The sequence below is a fragment of the Dromiciops gliroides genome, chromosome 3 (assembly GCF_019393635.1).
Source record: "Dromiciops gliroides isolate mDroGli1 chromosome 3, mDroGli1.pri, whole genome shotgun sequence".
Lineage (NCBI taxonomy): Eukaryota > Metazoa > Chordata > Mammalia > Microbiotheria > Microbiotheriidae > Dromiciops > Dromiciops gliroides.
The window spans coordinates 666,137,166-666,156,794 of NC_057863.1; the positions used below are offsets into that span (position 1 = coordinate 666,137,166).

General features: G+C 53.9%; 1 protein-coding gene across 1 annotated transcript in view; it reads left to right on the plus strand.

Annotated features, from left to right (window-relative positions):
- EMC10 (ER membrane protein complex subunit 10) overlaps positions 1 to 3,273 on the plus strand; it is a 3,491-nt gene extending 218 nt beyond the window's left edge. The window contains exons 2-5 of the mRNA XM_043994080.1: positions 5 to 36; positions 462 to 643; positions 1,286 to 1,379; positions 3,151 to 3,273. Coding sequence (XP_043850015.1) covers positions 5 to 36; positions 462 to 643; positions 1,286 to 1,379; positions 3,151 to 3,258 — 416 coding nt within the window. The 3' untranslated portion in view covers positions 3,259 to 3,273. The remainder of the gene's footprint in view (positions 1 to 4; positions 37 to 461; positions 644 to 1,285; positions 1,380 to 3,150) is intronic.
- The last annotated feature ends 16,356 nt before the right edge of the window (positions 3,274 to 19,629 follow it).

Consider the following 19,629-nt stretch of genomic DNA (forward strand, 5'->3'; position numbering starts at 1 on the left):
GCAGCCACTGGCCACGTCTCCTCCTTCGTCCCTGCGGTGAGTCCCGGCCCCCACAGCCCCTGGGCATTCTCTCTTCCCCCTCTCCAGGTTCTCTGGGCCGGGCATCTCCCAGCTGTGTCAGCCAGGTCACCCCCCAGGGAAGAGCCTTCCCTTTGCCTAGGCCCCACACGTTTCCTCAGAGAGGCTGAGCCCAGAGCTCGCACCTGGGTCCCACCTCTGCCCAGATGCACCCTAAGCGACTGACCTCAGGGCCCGGCAGAGCTGAGCTGACCGTCAGAGCCCCAGACGGCCGCCCCCATGGCTCGGAGGAGCGGGGGAGGGGGGACCAGGGGACCTCAAACCCCTCCCCCAACTTGTGCCTCAGAGGGAAGGGGGGTGGGCCGGGAGGGGCCCAGTGACTCCTCTGGGGGCCTAGAAGCCACACCCTCCCCTCTCCCTGGACTCACGCGGCTGCCCCGCAGTGCTCCCTGGTCGAGTCCCACCTCTCCGACCGACTGACCCTGCACCTGGATGTCGCCGGCAACGTGGTGGGCCTGTCTGTGGTGACGGAGCCCGGGGGCTGCCGGGGCCACGAGGTGGAGGATGTAGACTTGGAGGCCTTCAACACCACGGTCCAGCTGCAGCCTCCGCTCACTTCGCCCGGGTGAGGCCCCGCACCCGCCTCCCCTCCCCTTGCCTGCCCCGGCTCGGACTCCTTCCCTGGGGCCGGGGAGCCCTTCTGGGCTGTCTGTTTCCTCCCTTCCTCCTCCTGCCTCCCCTCCCTTCCCCTTCCCCGTCCCCTTCTTCCTCCCCTCCCCCTCTTTCCCTCTCTTTCCCCCCTCCCTCCTTCCCCTTCCCCCCTTCCCCCTTCCCCCCTCCCTCCTTCCTCCCTTCCCCCCTTCCTTTCTTCCCCTCCCCTTCCCTCTCTCCCCCTCTCTTTCCCCCCTCCCTCCTTCCCCTTCCCCCCTCCCCTTCTTCCTCCCCTCCCCCTCTTTCCCTCTCTTTTCCCCCTCCCTTCTTCCCCCCTCCCTCCTTCCTCCCTTCCCCCCTTCCTTTCTTCCCCTCCCCTTCCCCCTCTCCCCCTCTCTTTTCCCCCTCCCTTCTTCCCCTCTCCCCCTTCCCCTTTCCCCCCTCCCTCCTTCCTCCCTTCCCCCCTTTCTTCCCCTCCCCTTCCCCCTCTCCCCCTCTCTTTCCCCCCTCCCTCCTTCCCCTTCCCCCCTCCCCTTCCTCCTCCCTTCCCCCTCTTCCCCCTCCCTCCTCCATCCCGGCCCCTTTGGGTCTATCAGAGCCTCCTTCTCTGCCCCAGCCCAGAGACCGCTGCGTTCATTGAGCGCCTGGAGCTGGAACAAGCCCAGAAGGCCAAGAACCCCCAGGAGCAGAAATCCTTCTTTGCCAAATACGTGAGTGGCCCTTCCCTCTCCTGCGCACTTAGGAAAGCCTGGGGGGGGGTCTGCTCCCCTAAACCCCCCCCCGCGTGCTTCCCCTTGGTCTTGCCTCGGCTGGATGTGAAGGCTCATTTCTTCAGCCCAGCCTTTGAGGAGCCCCTGGGGGTTGGGGAGAGGGCTCGGAGTGAGAAGGAGAAGCGGGGACACCGCTCTCGGTCCCCTCTGCCCGGGGCCTTGCCTCCCTCCTGCCGGGAGCGCCACCTTCCTTTCCTGGCCAAGTGCGCCCAGAGTGCTTCTGCTTCTCCCTGTCTTCCCTGGGCTCTCTCGGGGTCTCTCAGCTGCTCCCCCTCCTCAGCTGCCAGGATTCTCGGGAGGAAGGACGTCGGCCATCTCGGGCAGGGTCTCTCCCAGCCCCTCCCCCCCCCAAGCAGACTAGGGACAGGGCCGTTCTCTAAGACCCCAAGTGTACCCCCAGAGAGCTCCCCTCCTCGGGGAGGCAGGAGAGCAGCGGCAGGGGCCCTCACCCCTGGGGCCGGGCCTCTCAGCTGAGCCCCGGGGGCTGGCTCTGCCACAGTGCAGGTAAGTGGGCTGTCTTTGGTCATAATAGGGCCTGGTCAGTATGGTGAGGCCCGGCCAGCTGCTTCCTTCTCCAGGAGCTCACAGAGCTCAGCCACGTCCGTGGCGCGTGGTCTGCAGAGTCTGTTCCTCCCACTTCTCTGGAAATCGGAATGTCCTCCGGGATTTCTCATAGACTTCCCATGTGCCATGTTTGCAGTCCCTCTCGGGCGCTGTGGAGCTGCCCTCAGGTGTCCATTCTCTGCCCGCCGTCTAGTTCTGGCCTTTACGGTCCCTTGGTCTCGGCGGGAAGTACAGAGTCGGACGGATGCGGCTCCTTCCCTCCTCTGTGGCCGCCCAGTCCCCGGGAGCCATCCCCCTCCTTGCTGGAGCCCCTGAATGGGCCTCTGTGTGGGGGCTCGGCTCGCGCGGGCCTGAGACCCTTCAGAAGCCCCTGCCTCCTTCTCCTCTGTTGTGGGGAAGAGGGGCTGCAGCCCCCGTTTCCCACCTCTCCAGCCCCACCAGCCTTAGAGACTGGGAGACCCTGTATGCCTCAGTCCCCCACGTTCCCCCTCAGGCTGCCTTCTCAGGCCTGCCCTCACCCCCTTCTCTGAGCTGCTCCAGCTCCCTCTGTCCTGGGCCGGCCTGCTCGCTCTCTCTCCTCCGCCCTTTGGGGCGTCTCGGTCTTTCTCTTCCTCTTCCCCCCACCCACTCATTCTCTTCCTCCTTCTCCTCTGCTCATTTCCTGGCGGTCTAGGCCTCTCCCCCAAATCCCTTAGCGTTTCCCTCGGGGGAGGGGGGCAGGAGAAAGACCAGACAGAGCTGAGGGGCCCCTCAGGCTGCCCTGACCCTCCACTCCCCATCTCCCTTCTCAGTGGCACCTCATCCTGGGGGGCGCCGTGTTTCTCACAGCCATGCGTCCGGCCCGGGGCCCGGCACCATCGTCTGAGGCTTGAGTGAGGACCCAAGTAACCCCCTTTCCTCCCCCTCCCTCCCTCCTGTAGAGAAGTAGGGGACCCTGGGCCCCCCTTTCCTCACTGCTTGTCTCTGCTGCTCCCTCACATTGAGGCTCCCATCCCTTCCCTGGGGCTGGGGGGGAGGGAAGGGGCTGGCACCGTTTTTCACCAGTCTCAGTCAATCTCAATCTCTCTCTCCCTCCCCTCCCCCTCTCCCCCACTTCCCCCCTCCCCCTCTGCCCGGCCCCCTCCTCTCCTGCTCCCGCCCCTCACAGTGGATGTACATCGTGCCCATCGTCCTGTTCCTCATGATGTCTGGAGCTCCTGATGCTGGTGGCCAGGGCGGGGGCGGGGGCGGCGGGGGCGGGGGCAGTGGGCGCTAAGGAGGGAGCGTGTCACTAAATAAACGGTTCCAGTTGGACCCCCAGCTCTTGTCTTGCACTTTGGCCCTCCCAGCCCCCCTCCCCAGAACGCCGTCCCCTGGGGAGGGGCCTGTCAGGAGGCCTGGGTCCTCCTCATGGCTTTGCCCGGCGGGATGTCACCTGTGGGCTTGTGTCCTTGTGTGCCGAGGAAGTTGCTTAGAGGGTCCCTGAGGTGTCTGGGACCTCAGATGAGTGGCTCTCCCTCCTCTGGACACCCCCGGCCCCGGGCCCTTCACCACGGTCTCTCCAGACCAGAAGGAGGGGGCTCTGAGGGGCTGTGGGTAGGGCCGACTTTAGCCAGAAGAGGTGACAGGGATAAAGGACCTTCTCCTGGGGCCCAACAAGCCAGCTTGTGAGCAGAGGCGGGGGAGGCCCAGCTGGGGCAGAGCCAGGCTTTCTGGCGGGCGGCCTGCCCCCAAGGGGGCCCCCACCCAGCTTCTGTGCCCTCGCCGGCCCCTCCTTCTCTCACGCCTCTCCATTGCAGGCCTCAGTTTCTTCCTTTGTGACATCCAGGCATTGAAGTGCTGATGCGATCATGTTTCGATCTCAGCACCTGCTTTAGCCTGGTCTTTGGGGGGGTGGGGACTGTCCAGCAGGACCGATGGGGCCTGGAGTCCATAGATAAAGGAGTAGAAAAGCAGGCATTAAGTGCCTGCTGTGTACAAAGCACTGCCCTCCAGGACTGGTGCAGGTCTGAAGGAGTGGAGGCTGCCCTGCCGGGGACGCCTGGGTGCCTGTGGACAGCAGGATCCACCTTCCTCCTGTGGGGGGTGGGGTGGTCAGGTGCCTCCTTGCCCCAGGGCTGCCCTGCTTTGTTTGGACTGAAGGGGGACAAGATGTCTTGGAGGCTCAGGTGAAGGAACTAGGGGAGCTCAGAAGATCAGGGGCACTGGGAGGGGGGGGTGCTGCTCAGGGGCACGTCTGGGCTCCCTGGCAGGAGCAGCTTATCCCAAAGGGCAGGGGCTTCCTTGGAGGCGTGTCATGAGGGGCCAGGCCCGGAGCATTCGGTTTGAGTCTGCTGACTTGGACGCATGAAGGGCCACTGGGCACTGTCACTAACGCCGTCCTGGACTGACCAGGAGTCTGAGGGCCCAGAGCAGGGAGGGCTTTGCTCAAGGTGATGGGAGTACCCGGAGATCCTCCAGGATGGGTCAGATGGTAAGTGTCTTGGGGCTTGGCAAGGTTGAGGCGGTGATGTCCAGAGGAAAAAGTTCTACAGATTTTTTGTTGACAAAACTAAAAACATCAAAGTGGAGTAAAATGGTGGTTTAGGTCGAATGAGAATAATGAAATTATTTGGGGGATCCCATTTCGCTTCATTGGGGTTTGGAGTGTTCGCTCCCTATCCTCACACTTGCTTGCAGATGCTCCTGCTGGTGGGGGATGAGATCTTTCCTCTTTGGGAACTGTTTTTCATGCTGATCAGCGCTGCCGGGTACCAGTGTTATCCCACAGGCGCGACTCTCATTGGACCAGAAAGCCGGGAGTCTCAGAAACAAGTTCATTTTCTCCGCACCCATTTCTGCGACTGCTGCAGTCCGGCATGATGTCATTAATTCGATGTTCATAAAGGACTGACAGGAGCCACTTCCCTCGTGCCTTCATGTTCCTTTTATTTTTGTGAAATTCTGCTGGGATGAGATTTTCTCTAATTTTCTCGTTTTGTCTGACGTTGCTGTCAATTGTGCTGGGCTTGGGAATGCTGAGGCACTCTTTTGTCCTCGCCTGCTGCCTACGATGCTTTCCAGCCTGATTCAGTGACGAAAGACAAGGGCCTCCAAAGTGCAGCGTTTATCCAGTGCTGCTGGAGTTGTGAACTGACCCAACCATTCTGGAGGGCAGTTTGGGACTGTGCCCAAAGGGCTATAGACCTGTGCATCCCCTTCGATCCAGCAATACCCCTGCTGGGTTTATTTCCCAAAGACATCCCCCCAAAGAGAAAAAGACCTATCTGTACAAAAATAGGTCTATCGGCTCTTTTTGGGGTGGCTAAGAATTGGACATGTAAGGGATGTCCATCCATTGAGGAATGGCTGAACAAGCCGTGGTATATGATGGTGAGGGAATATGATTGTGCTACAAGAAATGACAAGCAGAATGATTTCAGAAAGGCCTGGAAAGACATGTATGAACTGATGCAAAGTGAAGTGAGCAGAACCAGGAGAACGTTGTGCGCAGAGACAGCAACATTGATGAAGAGCTGTGAAGGACTCGACTATTCTCAGCTGTACAATGATCTAAATATTGATGCAACACAGACTGAAGCAGGCTCTTTCACTTTCATTTTTCTTTTATTCAAGTTTTCTTTACAAAATGACCAACCTGGCAATGTTTTACATAATTGCACACGTGTAACCTATGTCTGACTGCTTACCGCCTCGGAGGGGGGCGGGGAGGGAGGAAAGGAGGGCTAACGTTTGGAGCGCTAAATAAAAATGTTGAAAAACAGTGTAGCGTTTTGAAGTGCACTTTTCTCTTGTTCTGATGTGATGGGGGGGGGCTGGTGATGAGAAATAAAAGGAAATGTCAAAGGGCACTGGGTGACAATGACCCCCAGCTGTGCCTCTGGTGAGGGAGGCTGTGCAGACAGCGCCTAAGCAGTGGCGCTATTTATGGAAGTTCTAAATATGCTCCATTTGTGGACATTTGAATTTCATCGAATTTTCACACGCTGTGCGATATCCTTTTGCTTTTCTTCATTTACAGAAGATGTAAATCTTCCAGGTGCTGGGCTGGGCTGCAGTTTGCTGACCCCATCTTAGTCCAACCCTCATTTTACAGATGATAAAACGGGCCCAGAAAAGGGCAGGCTGTGTTTGAAAACACCCCCATGGCATGTTCTCCATGCCTGAGGGCAGCTCGCTCCCCAACTCTCAGTTGGTTTGGGGTGTTGGTTCCCCATCCTACAGATGGGGGGGGTTTCAGGGCTGGTGTGGGAGAACCCCTGGAGACTGAGGGGGGACGTTTCCTCGCGGCCCAGTTTCCAGAACTTCATGGATCCTCTGGTCCAGGGCTTGAGTGTCTAGGAGAGCTGGGCTGCCCTTTCAGGTTTCCCCAGCAGATGGTGCCGAATGACCCAGGATGACACCCACCCTCAACACGCCTCCAGTGATGGGTTTCTAGGGCTGCCCTGCTGGGGTCTGTGTGAGGTGTCTGAATCCTCGGGGGAGTGAAGAGATGGGTGGGGAGGGGCTTCCTGACCTTGTCATGGGCTGTGGCAGAGAGAAGGAGCAGGGGTGGGGATAGGGTGACCTTTAAAAAATGAGTTTTATTCGATCCACAAAAGCCCACCAGTCGCCCCCACCCCGTACATAGCACATATGGACAGTCCAGCACATGTTCCCGTACTGGCCACAGCCAGAGCGTGTCTGCCTCAGTCATTCCCTGAGCCCAAGGCCTCTCCAGAGAGGGCGGCGGCCTTTCACCCGTGGTGGGTCGTCGGCATCACGGTCCTGTCTTTCTGAGTTCCCCTTCCAGCGCTGTCCAACAGGGGCTCCTTCCAAGGAGGTCAGAGGAGCAGGCCGGGTGGAGCCTTGGCAAGGCAGGGGTCTGGAGCAGCTGGACCTTGGGCCATCGTGCGTGTCCTTGAGGCCTCTCTGGAATCCTAGAGGAACGAAGAGGAAATGGCCGGGGGGGTGGGGGTGGGGGGGATGGGGGCTTGTTTGGAAGAAGGTTCTTTGCTTGGGGGGTGGGGGGAGGCCTCATGGAGTCCAGATCCTGAGCTGGAAGGGAGCCTAGAGCTCAGCCTTCCAGGCCAAGCAGGAACCTGGAGAAATGGGGAGCTCACTGCCTACTGAGGCAACCCGAGCATGCCCAGTGAAGAAGGCTGAACCAGGGCATTGTGAGTGAGGGAGGGAGGGTTAGTTGGGGCCAGCCAGTCAGTCCTTCCCCCCACCCGGCCCTCCACAATCACCCTCCATGAGGCAGGGGTTCTGGGTGGTGTCCTCCTTCTCTTCCTTGTTGACCAGTCACTTCATCCAGGGTCCGAGGCAGGTGTCCCAGCGTGCAAGAGAGGCAGAGAAGAGAGACAAAGGTCACAAGGGGCCAATCCCCAAGGGAGCTCCTGCTCCAGCCCACCCTGGCCTGGGGAGGGGGCTGATGGAGGCCAGGGGCATCTGAAGCCATAAAGCAGGGCAGGCTCTTGCCCTTTAACTCCTGTTTTCTTAAACTGGTTGGGGAGAATCTTAGAGGAGAGGGGGCCAAGGGGAGCAGCCGAGGCTAAGAAAGGGAGAAGAGACTGTGAGGGAAGCGAGGGAGCCGTGGGGAGAAGCTGCAGGACAAACCTTTGTCCTGACTCCTCTTGGCTCTGACCCTGGCTGCAAGCACACCCCACTCTCCCCCCCACCCCCTGTTCTGAGGGCCCTCCCAGCCCTGACATCCCCTGTTCTGAGGGCCCTCCCAGCCCTGACATCCCCTGTTCTGAGGCCCCTCCCAGCCCTGACATCCCCTGTTCTGAGGCCCCTCCCAGCCCTGACATCCCCTGTTCTGAGGCCCCTCCCAGCCCTGACATCCCCTCTTCTGAGGCTTCTTAGCTCTGACACTGTTATTCAACCTCCTCCAGTTCTGGTATTCTGAGTCTAGCCCCAGCTTAGTGCCTTTGGGCCAGTCCCTGCCCCTCCCTGGACCTCAGTCTCCTCTTTGGCAAAACCAGGGGAGTAGAGGGGGGTAGCTAGGTGGCATAGTGGATAAAGCACCGGTCCTGGATTCAGGAGGACCTGAGTTCAAATCCGACTCAGACACTTGACACTTACTAGCTGGGTGACCCTGGGCAAGTCACTGAACCCTCATTGCCCCACAAAATCCCCCCAAAACAAAAAACCCCAGGGGAGTCCGGCTTGCTGACCCCTTAAGGGCCCTCCCAGCTTCTGTGTTCTGCAGTAGAGAGGGAGGAGGGACAGAATTAGAGCAGGCCTTTTTCCAGTCTCGACCCCTTTTCGCCCAAGAAGTTTTTACGTGACCACGAGGCTATAGGCATATACAATAGGTATACATAACTCTTTACTGTGGTCAGATTGTTTTTGGCCCCTACGTTCAGTTAAGAGACCCCTGTGGGGCTGCACCCCGCCCCCCCCTCACTTTAAGAAAATAGGAGTTAAAGGACAAGAGCCTGCCCTGCTTTAAGGCTTCAGACGCCCCACACAGGGAGCCTCAGTGTCAGAGCCTCAGGGACTGGAAGCGATTCCCCAGAGGCACAGAAAGTGAGGGTCAGGGCCCAAGCTCCGCTCCAAGTCTCCAGCCAGAGCTTTTCCCACACTGCAAAGGTAACAAGAGAAAATCTGAGCAGAGGTTAAAGGAGAGAACATGTGGCCAAGATAGGAGGAGAGAGGAAGGTGAGGAGGGAGACACAGAGAGACAGAGACAGAGAGAGAGAGAGAGGAGGGGCCAAGGAGGGAGAGAGGGAGAGGGATAGAGACAGAAGGAAGGAGAGAAAGAAAGAAGCAGGGAGAGGGAGGGAGGAGCAGAGAGAGAGAGACAGAGAGAGACAGGGAGAGAGACAGAGAGACAGAGATACACAGACACACACACACACACACAGAGACAGACACACACGCACAGACACAGAGAGACAGAGAGAGACACACAGAGAGAAAGAGACAGAGAGAGACAGAGAGACACGCACACAGACAGATAGAAACACAGAGAGAGAGGGGGGAGGGGGCAAGGAGGGAGAGAGGGAGAGGGATAGAGACAGAAGGAGGGAGAGAAAGAAGGGAGAGGGAGGGAGGAGCAGAGAGAGAGAAAGAGACAGAGACAGAGAGACAGAGAGAGAGGAGAGACACAGAGAAACACACAGAGAGACACAGAGAGACAGAGAGACACACACAGACACAGAGAGAGAGAGAAGGGAGGGGGCAAGGAGGGAGAGAGGGAGAGGGATAGAGACAGAAGGAGGGAGAGAAAGAAAAGCAGGGAGAGGGAGGGAGGAGCAGGGAGGGAGAGAGAGAAGGGAGAAAATGCTGGGGGGAGGGACAGGGATGAGAGGAGGCAGAGAAAGGGGGAGAGAGAAAGGAGGGAAGGGGAGATAGAGACAGAGGGAGAGAGACAGAGACAGAGAAGGGGGGAGAGAGGGAGGGGAGACAGAGACAGAAAGAAAGAAAGAAAGAAAGAAAGAAAGAAAGAAAGAAAGAAAGAAAGAAAGAAAGAAAGAAAGAAAGAAAGGAAGGAAGGAAGGAAGGAAGGAAGGAAGGAAGGAAGGAAGGAAGGAAGGAAGGAAGGAAGGAAGGAAGGAAGGAAGGAAGGAAGGAAGGAAGAAAGAGGGAGGGAGGAGCGGGGGGGGGAGAGGGAGAGACACAGAGACAGAGAAGGGGGGAGAGAGGGAGGGGAGACAGATAGAGACAGAAGGAAAGAAAGAAAGAAAGAGAGAGAGAGAGAGAGAGGGAGGGAGGAGCGGGGGGGGGAGGGAGACAGAGACAGAGAAGGGGGGACAGATAGAGACAGACAGAAAGAAAGAAAGAAAGAGAGAGAGAGAGAGAGAGAGGGAAGGAGGAGCGGGGGTGGGGGGAGGGAGGGAGACAGAGAGAGAGAAGCCTGACCCGACGGGAGGGGAGCTCACGGCCCCGGGCATGAGTGGAGGGAAGGAGAGTGGACGCAGTCTGGGAGCAGGTGCGCAGGAACAAGGGCTGGCCTCCCCTCGGCCGCTGAGGTTCCAGGCGTGGGGAGCTCTTTGCAGGTAAGTCCTTGTCTCCATCTGATGCTCCATGGTCCTCCCGCACCCCGCCCCGCTCAGCAAGGCCAGGGGAGCCCCATTTTACAGATGAGGAGACCAAGTCAGAGAGGCTAAGAAAGCTGCCGACGTCGTGGGGCCAGTGATGGCCAAGGATGAGGACCCAGGGTGGAGCCTCCAGGGCTTACGCCTTCCAGGGAGGACAAGGGAGGGTGAGGGGAAGGAAGAACTGAGGAGCGAAGGGGAGGAAGTGTGAGGGCAGGAGGAGGAGGAAGGATGAAGGGGCAGGAGAATGAGAAGCAAAGACCGGAGAGGGTTTCTGTGACTACTTTTTTGTTTTGTTTTTACGGGGCAATGAGGGTTAAGTGACTAGCCCAGGGTCACACAGCTAGTAGGTGTCTGAGGCCGGATTTGAACTCAGGTCCTCCTGAATCCAGGGTCGGTGCTTTATCCACTGTGCCACCTGACTGCCCCACAGGAGAGGGTTTCTGTCCTATTCCCTTCCTCGGTTCATGATCTGATCAAATTCGATGGCTCTTTGCCTCCTCCTGCCACACACAGACCTTTGTCCACACTGTCCCTTGGGCCTGAAATAGCCTCCCCTGCTTGTCCCTTACTCATGAGATTTTTCCCCATCATTATGACCCACAAGAGGCAAGTGTAACCTCCCCAGACTCCCCGTTGGTCATGACCCTCCCCCTTAGAAAAGGGATCAGGGAGCCATCTCTTGTCCCTCTCTTAGGCACTCAGGGGCAAAAGCAACTTTGTGTCTATCCCAGAATTGAGCACAGAGCTCTGTGCACAGTAGGTCTGCAGTTTAATGAATGAGAGAGGCAGGGGAAGGAGTCAAACAGCAAATGGTAAGAAGGGAGGAGAAAAGGGAAGGATGAAAGAAAAAGGAAGATGTGATAGGGAAAGATTAGGAAGTGAATGAGAGGAGAAAAGCTACAAATGAACGGGTAGGACAGAGAGGTGGAAAGGTCCAGGGGAGAGAAGAGAAAGAAGAGAAAGGAGAAGCGCCTGGGTTGGAGTGAGAGGTAGAAGACTGAGCAAGGTGGAAAGAAGGCAACAGGAGGCAGGGGGTGGGAAAAGAAATGCATGAAATGGGAATCCTGAGGGGAAGAAGGGAAAGATGAGAGATGGAGGAAGGGAGGAGGAGAAAGTGATATGTAGGGAGAAAGGAGAAGAAAGAAGGACAAAGAGGGGGTAAGGAAAGAAGGAGGTGAAGAATGGGAAAAGGAGAGAATAAGGGGTGAATAAAAGTGAGGAAAAAAGGAAGGAGAAAGGAGAAGGAAGAAAACAAAGAGGAGGTAAGAGAAGAGGGAGGTGAAGGATGCAGAGAGGAGAGGGGGTGGATAAAAATGAGGAAAAAAGGATGGAGAAAGGAGAAGAGGGACAAAGAGGTAAGGAGAATGAAGGGAAGTGAAGGATGAGGAGAGGAGGGAAGAGGGGGATGAAGAAGGATGAAGAAAAAAAAAGGAAGGACAAGGGTCAGCTAGGTGGTGCAGTGGAGAGCACTGGCCCCGGAGTCAGCAGGACCTAAGTTCAATTCCGGTCTCAGACACTTGCTAGCTGGGCAAGTCACTTAACCCCAATTGCCTCACTAAAAAAAAAAAAAAGTCATGGTAAAAGGAAAGACAAAGAGGAGAAAGTAGAAGAAGGAAGAGGACAAAGAAGAGGTAAGGAGAGAGGGGGGAGGTGAAGAATGGGGAGAAGGGGGGTGTGAATAAAATGAGGACAAAATGAAAGAGAATGGAGAAGAAAGAAAGACAAAAAGGAGGTAAAGAGAGGAGGAAGGTGAAGGGTGAGGCAAGAAGAGAAGAGGGGGTGGATACAAATGATGAAAAAAGGAAGGCAAAAGGAGAAGAAAGAGGGACAAAAAGGAGGTTAAGAGAGAGGAGGGAGGTGAATGATGGGGAGAGTAAAGGAGCAGGTCAGCAAAAGTGAGAAAAAAGAAGGAAAGAAGGAGAAAGGAAAAAAAGAAGAGGGACAAAGAGAAGAGGGAAGTAAAAGATGAGAAGAGGAGAGAAAAGGGGATAAATATGAGGAAAGAAGGAAAGAGAATGGAGAAGGAAGAGGGACAAAGAGGAGGTAAGAGAAGAGGGAGAATAAAAATGAGGAAAAAAGAATGAAGAAAGGAGAAGGAGGAGGACACAGGTAAGGAGAATAGAGGGAGGTGAAGGATGAGGAGAGGAGTAAAGGGGGAGTGAATAAAAATGAAAAAGGGAAGCAGAAAGGAGAAGAGAGGGACAAAGGAGGTAAGGAGAGGAGGGAAGTGAAGGATGAGAGAGGAGGGAAGAGGAGGTGAATAAAATGAGGAAAAAAGGAAGGAGGAAGGAGAAGAAGGTAGAGGATGAAGAAGAGGTAAGGAGAGGAATGAAGGATGAGGAGGAGAGAAGAGGAGGTGAATAAAATGAGGAAAAAAAGGAAGGAGAAAGAGGAGAAAGAAGAAGAAAGAGGGACAAAGAGAAGGGAGGTGAAGAATGGGGAGAGGACTATTTTTTTCTTCCTTCCTTCCTTCCTTCCTTCCTTCCTTCCTTCCTTCCTTCCTTCCTTCCTTCCTTCCTTCCTTCCTTCCTTCCTTCCTTCCTTCCCTCCTTCCTTCCTTCCTTCCTTCCTTCCTTCCTTCCTTCCTTCCTTCCTTCCTTCCTTCCTTCCTTCCTGTGTGTGAGGCAATTGGGGTTAAGTGACTTGCCCAGGGTCACACAGCTAGTAAGTGTCAAGTGTCTGAGGTCAGATTTGAACTCAGGTCCTCCTGAATCCAGGGCCAGTGCTCTATCCACTGCACCACCTAGCTGCCCCAGGGAGAAGACTATTTTACATGAAATTGGGAAAAAATTAAAAAGAGGTTTGCCCCTCTCCCAACTTAAAAAAAAAATAAAAGTATACTGTACTTTGAAAATGGGGAGAGGAGAAGAGGGGGGATAAAAATGAAGAAAAAAGGAAGAAGAGAGGAGAAGGAAGAGGACAAAGAGGAGGTAAGGGGAGAAGAGAGGGGTGAAAGATGAGAGGAGGGAGTAAATAAAAATGAGGGACAAAAGGAATCAGAAAGAGGAGAAAGGAGAAGAAAGAGGGGCATAGAGGAGGTGAGGAGAGGAGGGAGGTGAAGGATGGGAAGAGGAGAGAAGAGGGGTTAGATAAAAATGAGGAAAAAAGGAAGGCGAAAAGGAGAACAAAGAGGGACAAAGAGGAGTTAAGGAGAGAAGAAGGACGTGAAGGATGGGGGGAGGAGAGGAAGGGTCAGTAAAAGTAAGGTAAAAAGGAAAAAGGAGAAGTGAGAGTAGAGGAAGGTGAAGCATGAAGAGAGGAGCAAAGGGGGGGAGGAAAAAAGTGAGGAAAAAAGGAAGAGGAGAAGGAGGCAGGGAGAGGAGACAAGAAAATGAGAAGGGAGGGAGGCAGTGAGAGGAGAATAGAGTGGAGGAAGAAAGGCAAAAGAAGCGATAAAACCCCCAAAAGCGGCAGCAGGAAGAGACATCATTGGTGTAAAGCTAAAAGGGACTTTAGGACCACACAGTCTAATCCCCTAATTTTATGGAGCAGGAAACCAAGAGAGTAAGTAGGTGACCTGAGAAAGGGAAGAGAGAATGGAGGAAAGAAGGAAGAAAAAATTGAGAGGGAAAAGAAAGGGAAGGAAGGAAGAGAGAAGAAAGTGAATGAAGGATAAAAGGAAAAGGAAAAGGATAAGGAAGACAGAGAAGAGAGGAAGAAAAGACAAGATCAGGAGGGAGAAAAGTGAGAAGAAGAAAGTGAAATGGAGAAAAAGACAGGAGAAAGGGAGAACTGAAGAAGAGAGTGGAGGGAGAAAACAGATGAAAATGAAGGGAGATGTTGAAAGAAGGAAGAGAGGAAGAAAAGGAGAAAGAAGACAATGAGTGAGAAGGAGGAGGAAGAAAGAGGGGAAAGAGCAAGAAAAAAGAGGGAAAAGGGAGAAGCAACAGAAGACAGATGAGAAAGAAGAAGAAACAGTGAGAGACAAAGAGGAGAATGAAGAGGAGAGGAGGAAGAAAGAGGGGGAAGGAGGGAGGTCAGAGGAAGAAGACTGGGCAGAAAACAAAGCAATGGGGAGAGAGTGCTCTAGTTTCCCGGCTATTTCTTAGACAAACCATCTTCTGACTATGGCCATTTTCACTTACTGCCCCCCTTTCCTAGAATATTCTTCTGCCTCATCTCCACCTCGTGCCTTCTTTCAAGTCCCCCCAGAGATCCCGCCTTCCCAGATCTCCCTTGATGCCTTCCCTTCCCTCGGATGATTATCTCCTGTTTATCCCATCTATAGATTATTTGTCCAGAGTTGTTTGCATGTTGTCTGCCCCATTAGACTTAGAAGCTCTAAGAAAGCAGGGCAGAGACCATCCTTTGCCTTTCTTTGTATCCCTGGTGCTTAGCATAGTGCCTGGGACATAGTAGGTGCTTTTGACATGCTGGCTGATTTGATGAGGGGAGAGAAGCCAGAAAAAGAGGGAAGAGAGGGAGCAGTAGAAAATGGAGATACAGAAGAAGGGGACAGGAGGGAGGGAGGAAGAAGAGAATCCCACAGTACTGAGGAGCATGAGCTGGAATGGATCTCAGAGGCCATCCAATCTCCTCATTACGCAAATAAGGAACCTGAGGCCACTTAGTAACCACTTAATAAATGTTTGTTGATTAATTGCTCGAGGTCACTCAGCCACTGTCAGAAGGGGAATTCTGAATTCAGTTCTTATGATTTAAAGGTCGGGAAGAAGACAATGAAAAGAGGGGGGAGGAGGAGGAAAAGGAAGAGGAGAAAGAGGAAGAAGAGATAAAAGAGAGGGAGAACAAATAAAGTATAGAGAGGGAGGAAGACTAAAGTGAAAAGGGGAACAATGAACAAGATGGAGGAAGAAAGGGAAGAGAAAAGAAGAAATAGAAAAGGAAGAAGACATGAGGGAGGGATAAGGAAGATACTGAGGGGAAAAGAGAGGACAGAGGCAAAAGGTGAAAACTGAGAGAACGGGAGGAAGAAAATAAAGGCACAGGAAGAAGAAAGTGAGAAGCATAAGAAAGTGAATAAGAAGGAGAAATAGACAAAGGGGGAAATGAAGAGGAGGAAGAAGAAATTGAAGAGAAGGAAGAAAAAAGAATAGGGAGAAAGGAGATGAAAAATTAAGACAGAAGTGAGGAAAGAGGAAGAAAGGGATAAATGAAGCAAGGAAGAGAAGATAAAGGGAGAAGGGAAGAGCAAGGAGAAAAAGACAGGAGAAAGGGATAAAGATGAGTGAGGGAGGCAGAAAGAGGGGAAGGAGAGATGAAAGAAATAAAAGAAGGAAAAATATGATGAATGGAGATAGAGAAGAAAGTGAGAACTAAAAAAAAGTGAAGAGAGGGAGATGAGGTAAGAGAAAGGGAAGAAGACAGGACAGGAAGGAAAAGGAAAGAGCAGAAAAAGAAGAAAAGAAAGGGAGATGAAAAAGAAAATGGAGAGAAGAAAAAAGGAGACAGAAGACAATGAAAAAGATCAGGTAGAAGAATAAAAGAGGGAGGATGAAGAAACAGTAGACAATGAGAAGAGAGGGAGAGAAAAGAAGGGGAGGCAGATTTCTCAATAGAGAAATGGTGGACTATAGGTGTATGGGATGAGGCATACATGTTGTGGGTGGGGCGGGGCAATGAGGGTTAAATGACTTGGCCAGGCTCACATAGCTAGCATGTGTCAAGTGTCTAATATCGGATTTGAACTCAGGTCCTCCTGAATCCAGGGCCGGTGCTTTATCCACTGCGCCACTAGCTGCCCCAGCATACATTTTCAAACACGACTAATGCATTGTGTGTGTGTTTTTGTTTGTTTGTTTTAATTGGGAAATGTTCTATGGGAGAGGTTATTGGGGAAGTGACAGTGATGTTAAAAAGAGAGAAGAGCATCAACAGAGTCAAAAAACGAAACAAAGGTCAAAACCCAAAAAGTCAAAAAGAAAAGGAAAGAAGAAAGTGAGGGAAAGGATGGAAGGAAAAGAAGGAGATGGAGGAGGAAGAAAGGGAGAAGCCTGAGGAGAGAGAAGAAAGAAGGGATGAAGAGGCAAGGAGATAAGAAAGAGGGATAAATAAAAAAGGAAGAGAAAAGGGGGAAGGGAGAAGGTTGTATTGAGTGGGAGGAAGATGAAGGAAGAGAAGGATAAGGAAAGGGAAAGGGGAAAAGAGCAAGGGAGGGGGAAGTGAAGCCGGATGAGAGTGACCTTAAGAAGAGAAGGGAGAGGAGGACTAGGGGGAAGTACCGGCCAGTCAGCCACAAGTGAGCAGACAGTAGTGGGGGCTACAGGATCCCCTCACTTCAAGCTGAGGTTGGCCGTCCCCGGCCTCGTTGGTTAGGTACTCGTAGCGCTGAGCAGCCTCTGGGATCCTGGGAGAAGGGGTGAGGAGAAGGAGAGGCCTGCAGAAGGGACCCTAGGGAAGGGGAGGGGACGGAAGGGGGAGGGTGATGGGGGCCGAGGGAAAGAAGGCAAAGGGCCGTGAGAATGGGAAGGGTGAGCATCACACTCTGGCCTCCAGAGGTTCGCTCCGGCACTTTGCCCAGGTGGGACAGATGGAAAGTAGCTGAGGTAGAGCTGTGGACTTGGGGCTCGGCCGCCATGCCCAGAGCCAGCTGTCAGGGAAGAGGGGAGCGAAGGGAAAGAATGGGGCAAAGAGAGAGGGAAAAAACGAGGAAAGGGGAGCAGGGGAAGGGGCAGAGCAGGAAGATGGAGAGAAGGAACTGGAGGAAAAAAGGTGGGAAGGAAAAGCAAAGAGGAGGAGACCCCGGGGGGCCTCTCAGGATCACAGACCCGAGCTGGGAGCACCTCAGAAGCCCCGAATTCCCACCCGGAGAATTTTGCAGAGGAGGCCTAGGTGACGTGGCTAGTAAGCCTCTGAGGCAGCATTTGAGCCCAAACCTGGTGAAGTTCCTGGCTAGGGCCTATCCGCTATATCACGGAGTTGGTGCTAGGGAGAAGTGAGAGGGAAAAAGCGATGAAGGGAAGGAGGGAAGTAGCCTGAGGAGAGAAGGAATAGGGACACGGCTCTAAAGGGCTTGCCTCAAAACAACCCGGGGAGGGGGGAGCAGCATGAGGACCATCCCCACTTTATAGATTAACAAACTGAGTCACAGAAAAAGGGGAATGGCTTTCCCACATTCACGCAGCTTGTGACTGTCATCCGCAGGGCTTGAACCCAGAGTTTTCAGTCTTCAAGGTGAGGAGAAGAACATGGAGAAAAGGAAAACTACAAATAGCCATTGGCTATTGTGGAACCTTGGGCGAGTCCCTTCCCAGAGGTCCTCAGAGCGGAGAGGGACACTCCTAAACATTCTGTCATGGAGTTGGGACACCTCTCCCCCTGTGAAGGGGAGCCCACCGCCTCCTGAGGCAGCCCCTTCTGCTCTGCTGAGGAAGCTTGTCCTGCTAGCCCACCTACATCTCCCTTCCACGACTCGTTCTCCTGGTTTTGACCTCTGGGGGTCAAGCAGAACCAAGACAAACCCTCTTCCATGTGTCAGCCAGTCAAAGCCCCCAAGATGCCTCTCGTAGCCCCAAGGTCCTAAGGCGGCTCATCTTGGTCCTATATTCAATTACGTCCATTCAAAAGCATCGGGAAGCTCCCCCATCCCATGGAAGACACCGGAGGCACAGAAACACGGTACCTGCCCTCAAGGAGACTCCATTCTCCTGTGAAAGAATAGGACAGGCACCAGAGGGGCAGGTCAGAAGCTTTTGGCGGCCTGGGGCGGGGGGGGGGGGGAGGGTGCCAGGGCACCCACCGGTGGAGTGGAAGCCAGTTTGGTTGAAACATGGACCTCAGAGAGGAATGTGAGATGTCATTGGATCGTCCCCAAGGCCAGTGGAGAGTGACAAGAGTGGCTGGCCAGCCTGGGTCCTCTGAGGATTCTCATCTCACTGGATGCTCACTGATATACAGAAACCCTTTTCTCCTTTCTCTTCCCCGGCTATTCCACACCCTCACTTCTCTGCTAAAGCTCCTTATGCCACCCCCTGTTCTGCAGGGTCCTACAGGTAAGGAAACTGAGGTCCAGAGTTAAGAAGCGCCTGGTCCAAAGTCACCCTGGTAGGAATCAGGAGAGCAGCCTGCCCACTGAGCTATCCTGCCTCCCCTTCACCACAGAAACCAGCCTTGATCTTCCTCCACATCTCTCCTTTTGGGAAGAGCTGTCCCTTTATCATTTCCCCTGTGCACTGACTTCCTCCCTGTGTTTCCAAACACAGCCAGGCTCTGCCCATTGACAGGCACCTCCTCATTCGCCAGTTAGCCTCCATTTCCCTGCCGTTCTCTCAGTCCTGTGCACTCATGGCCTCCCTACACTCACCTGCCACACACTCTGCAATCCTGCTTCGAACCCTGCTGCTGTCCCTTCCAAGGCTCCCCTCCTGCCTACACTATTTCTCCTCCTTGACTTCCACGATGGGGCAGAATGGAAAGAGGAAGGAGGGCCCTTGGTGGAGACTTGGGGATACTCCTGTGTGGGAGATGGGGGGAGGATGGGGGGGGTCCAGCAAACAGAGAGGAGGAGCTGCCTGAGAGAGGAGAGGAAGTCCAGGAGACAATGGCAGACAGGGGGAGGAGCAACAAGGAGTGTCAGAAGCTGCCTAAGGCTAAGGAGGAGGGGGCTTCTGAGAAGGCAGCTAGGAGGTCTTTGGGATCTCTGCAAAGGGCAGCTAATGCAAGCCACCTCTTTCATCCCCTCCTTGTGTGGCACGGTGTCCGGGCTTCTTCCTCATGACCACCTGCTGACCAGAGGCAGCAAGGTGTGGAAGGAAGTAGAAGCTCCCATCTGCCCTCAGACACTGACTAGCTGTGTGGCTTTGGGTAAGTCACTTCACTGCTGCTTGCCTCAGTTTCCTCAACTGTAAAGTGGGAATAATAATAGCATTGACCTCCCAGGGCTGTTGTGAGGATCAAATGAAATCATATTTCTAAGGGGCTTATAGTAGGCATCACATAAATGCTAGCTATTCCTATTGTCCAGAATGAAGAGAATGACAGAACAGGAGAGAATGGGGATGAGAAGGAACGATCAGGGAGATGAAAGGGGAGGGGGGAAAGGGAGAAGGAGAAAGGAGAGGAGAGAGAAGATGGAGAAGACAATGGGGAGAATAGAAAGAGAGGAGAGGGGGAAAGGAGGAGGAAAGATTAAAGGGAGTGAGAATAAAAAAAGGAGAAAGTGGGAAAATAGGGAGGAAATGAGAGAAATCATGGGGATGAGAGTGGGAAGAAAAGAAAGAAAAAAAGGAATGAGATGGAAAGAAAGGGTAGAGAAGAAGGGTGGGGAATGAAGATTCAAGAAACCAAAGAAAAGCACACACAAAAAAAGGAAGGATGAAAATAGGGCCCAGAGGGAGAAGAGATAAAGAGAAAACATTAATACAAAGCGGGGGGGGGGGGTGAGAAAGAGAAGCTGAGAGGGAGGGGGGAGAAATGGAGATAAACAAGGAGAGAGTGAGGGGAGGGAGAAGATAGGAAAAAGGAAAAGGGGAGGAAAGAGGAGAGGAAGGGAGAGAGAATGTTAGGGAGTGAGAGAAAGGGAGGAAGAGGGGGAAAAGGGGGCAGGAATAGATTAAGGAGGGAGAAAGCAAAGGAAAGGGGGGGGAGAGGGAACATTAGAAAAGGTGTGGGAGAGAAAGAGGGAGGAAAAGATGAAGAGAAAAGGGAAAAGAAAGGAGACA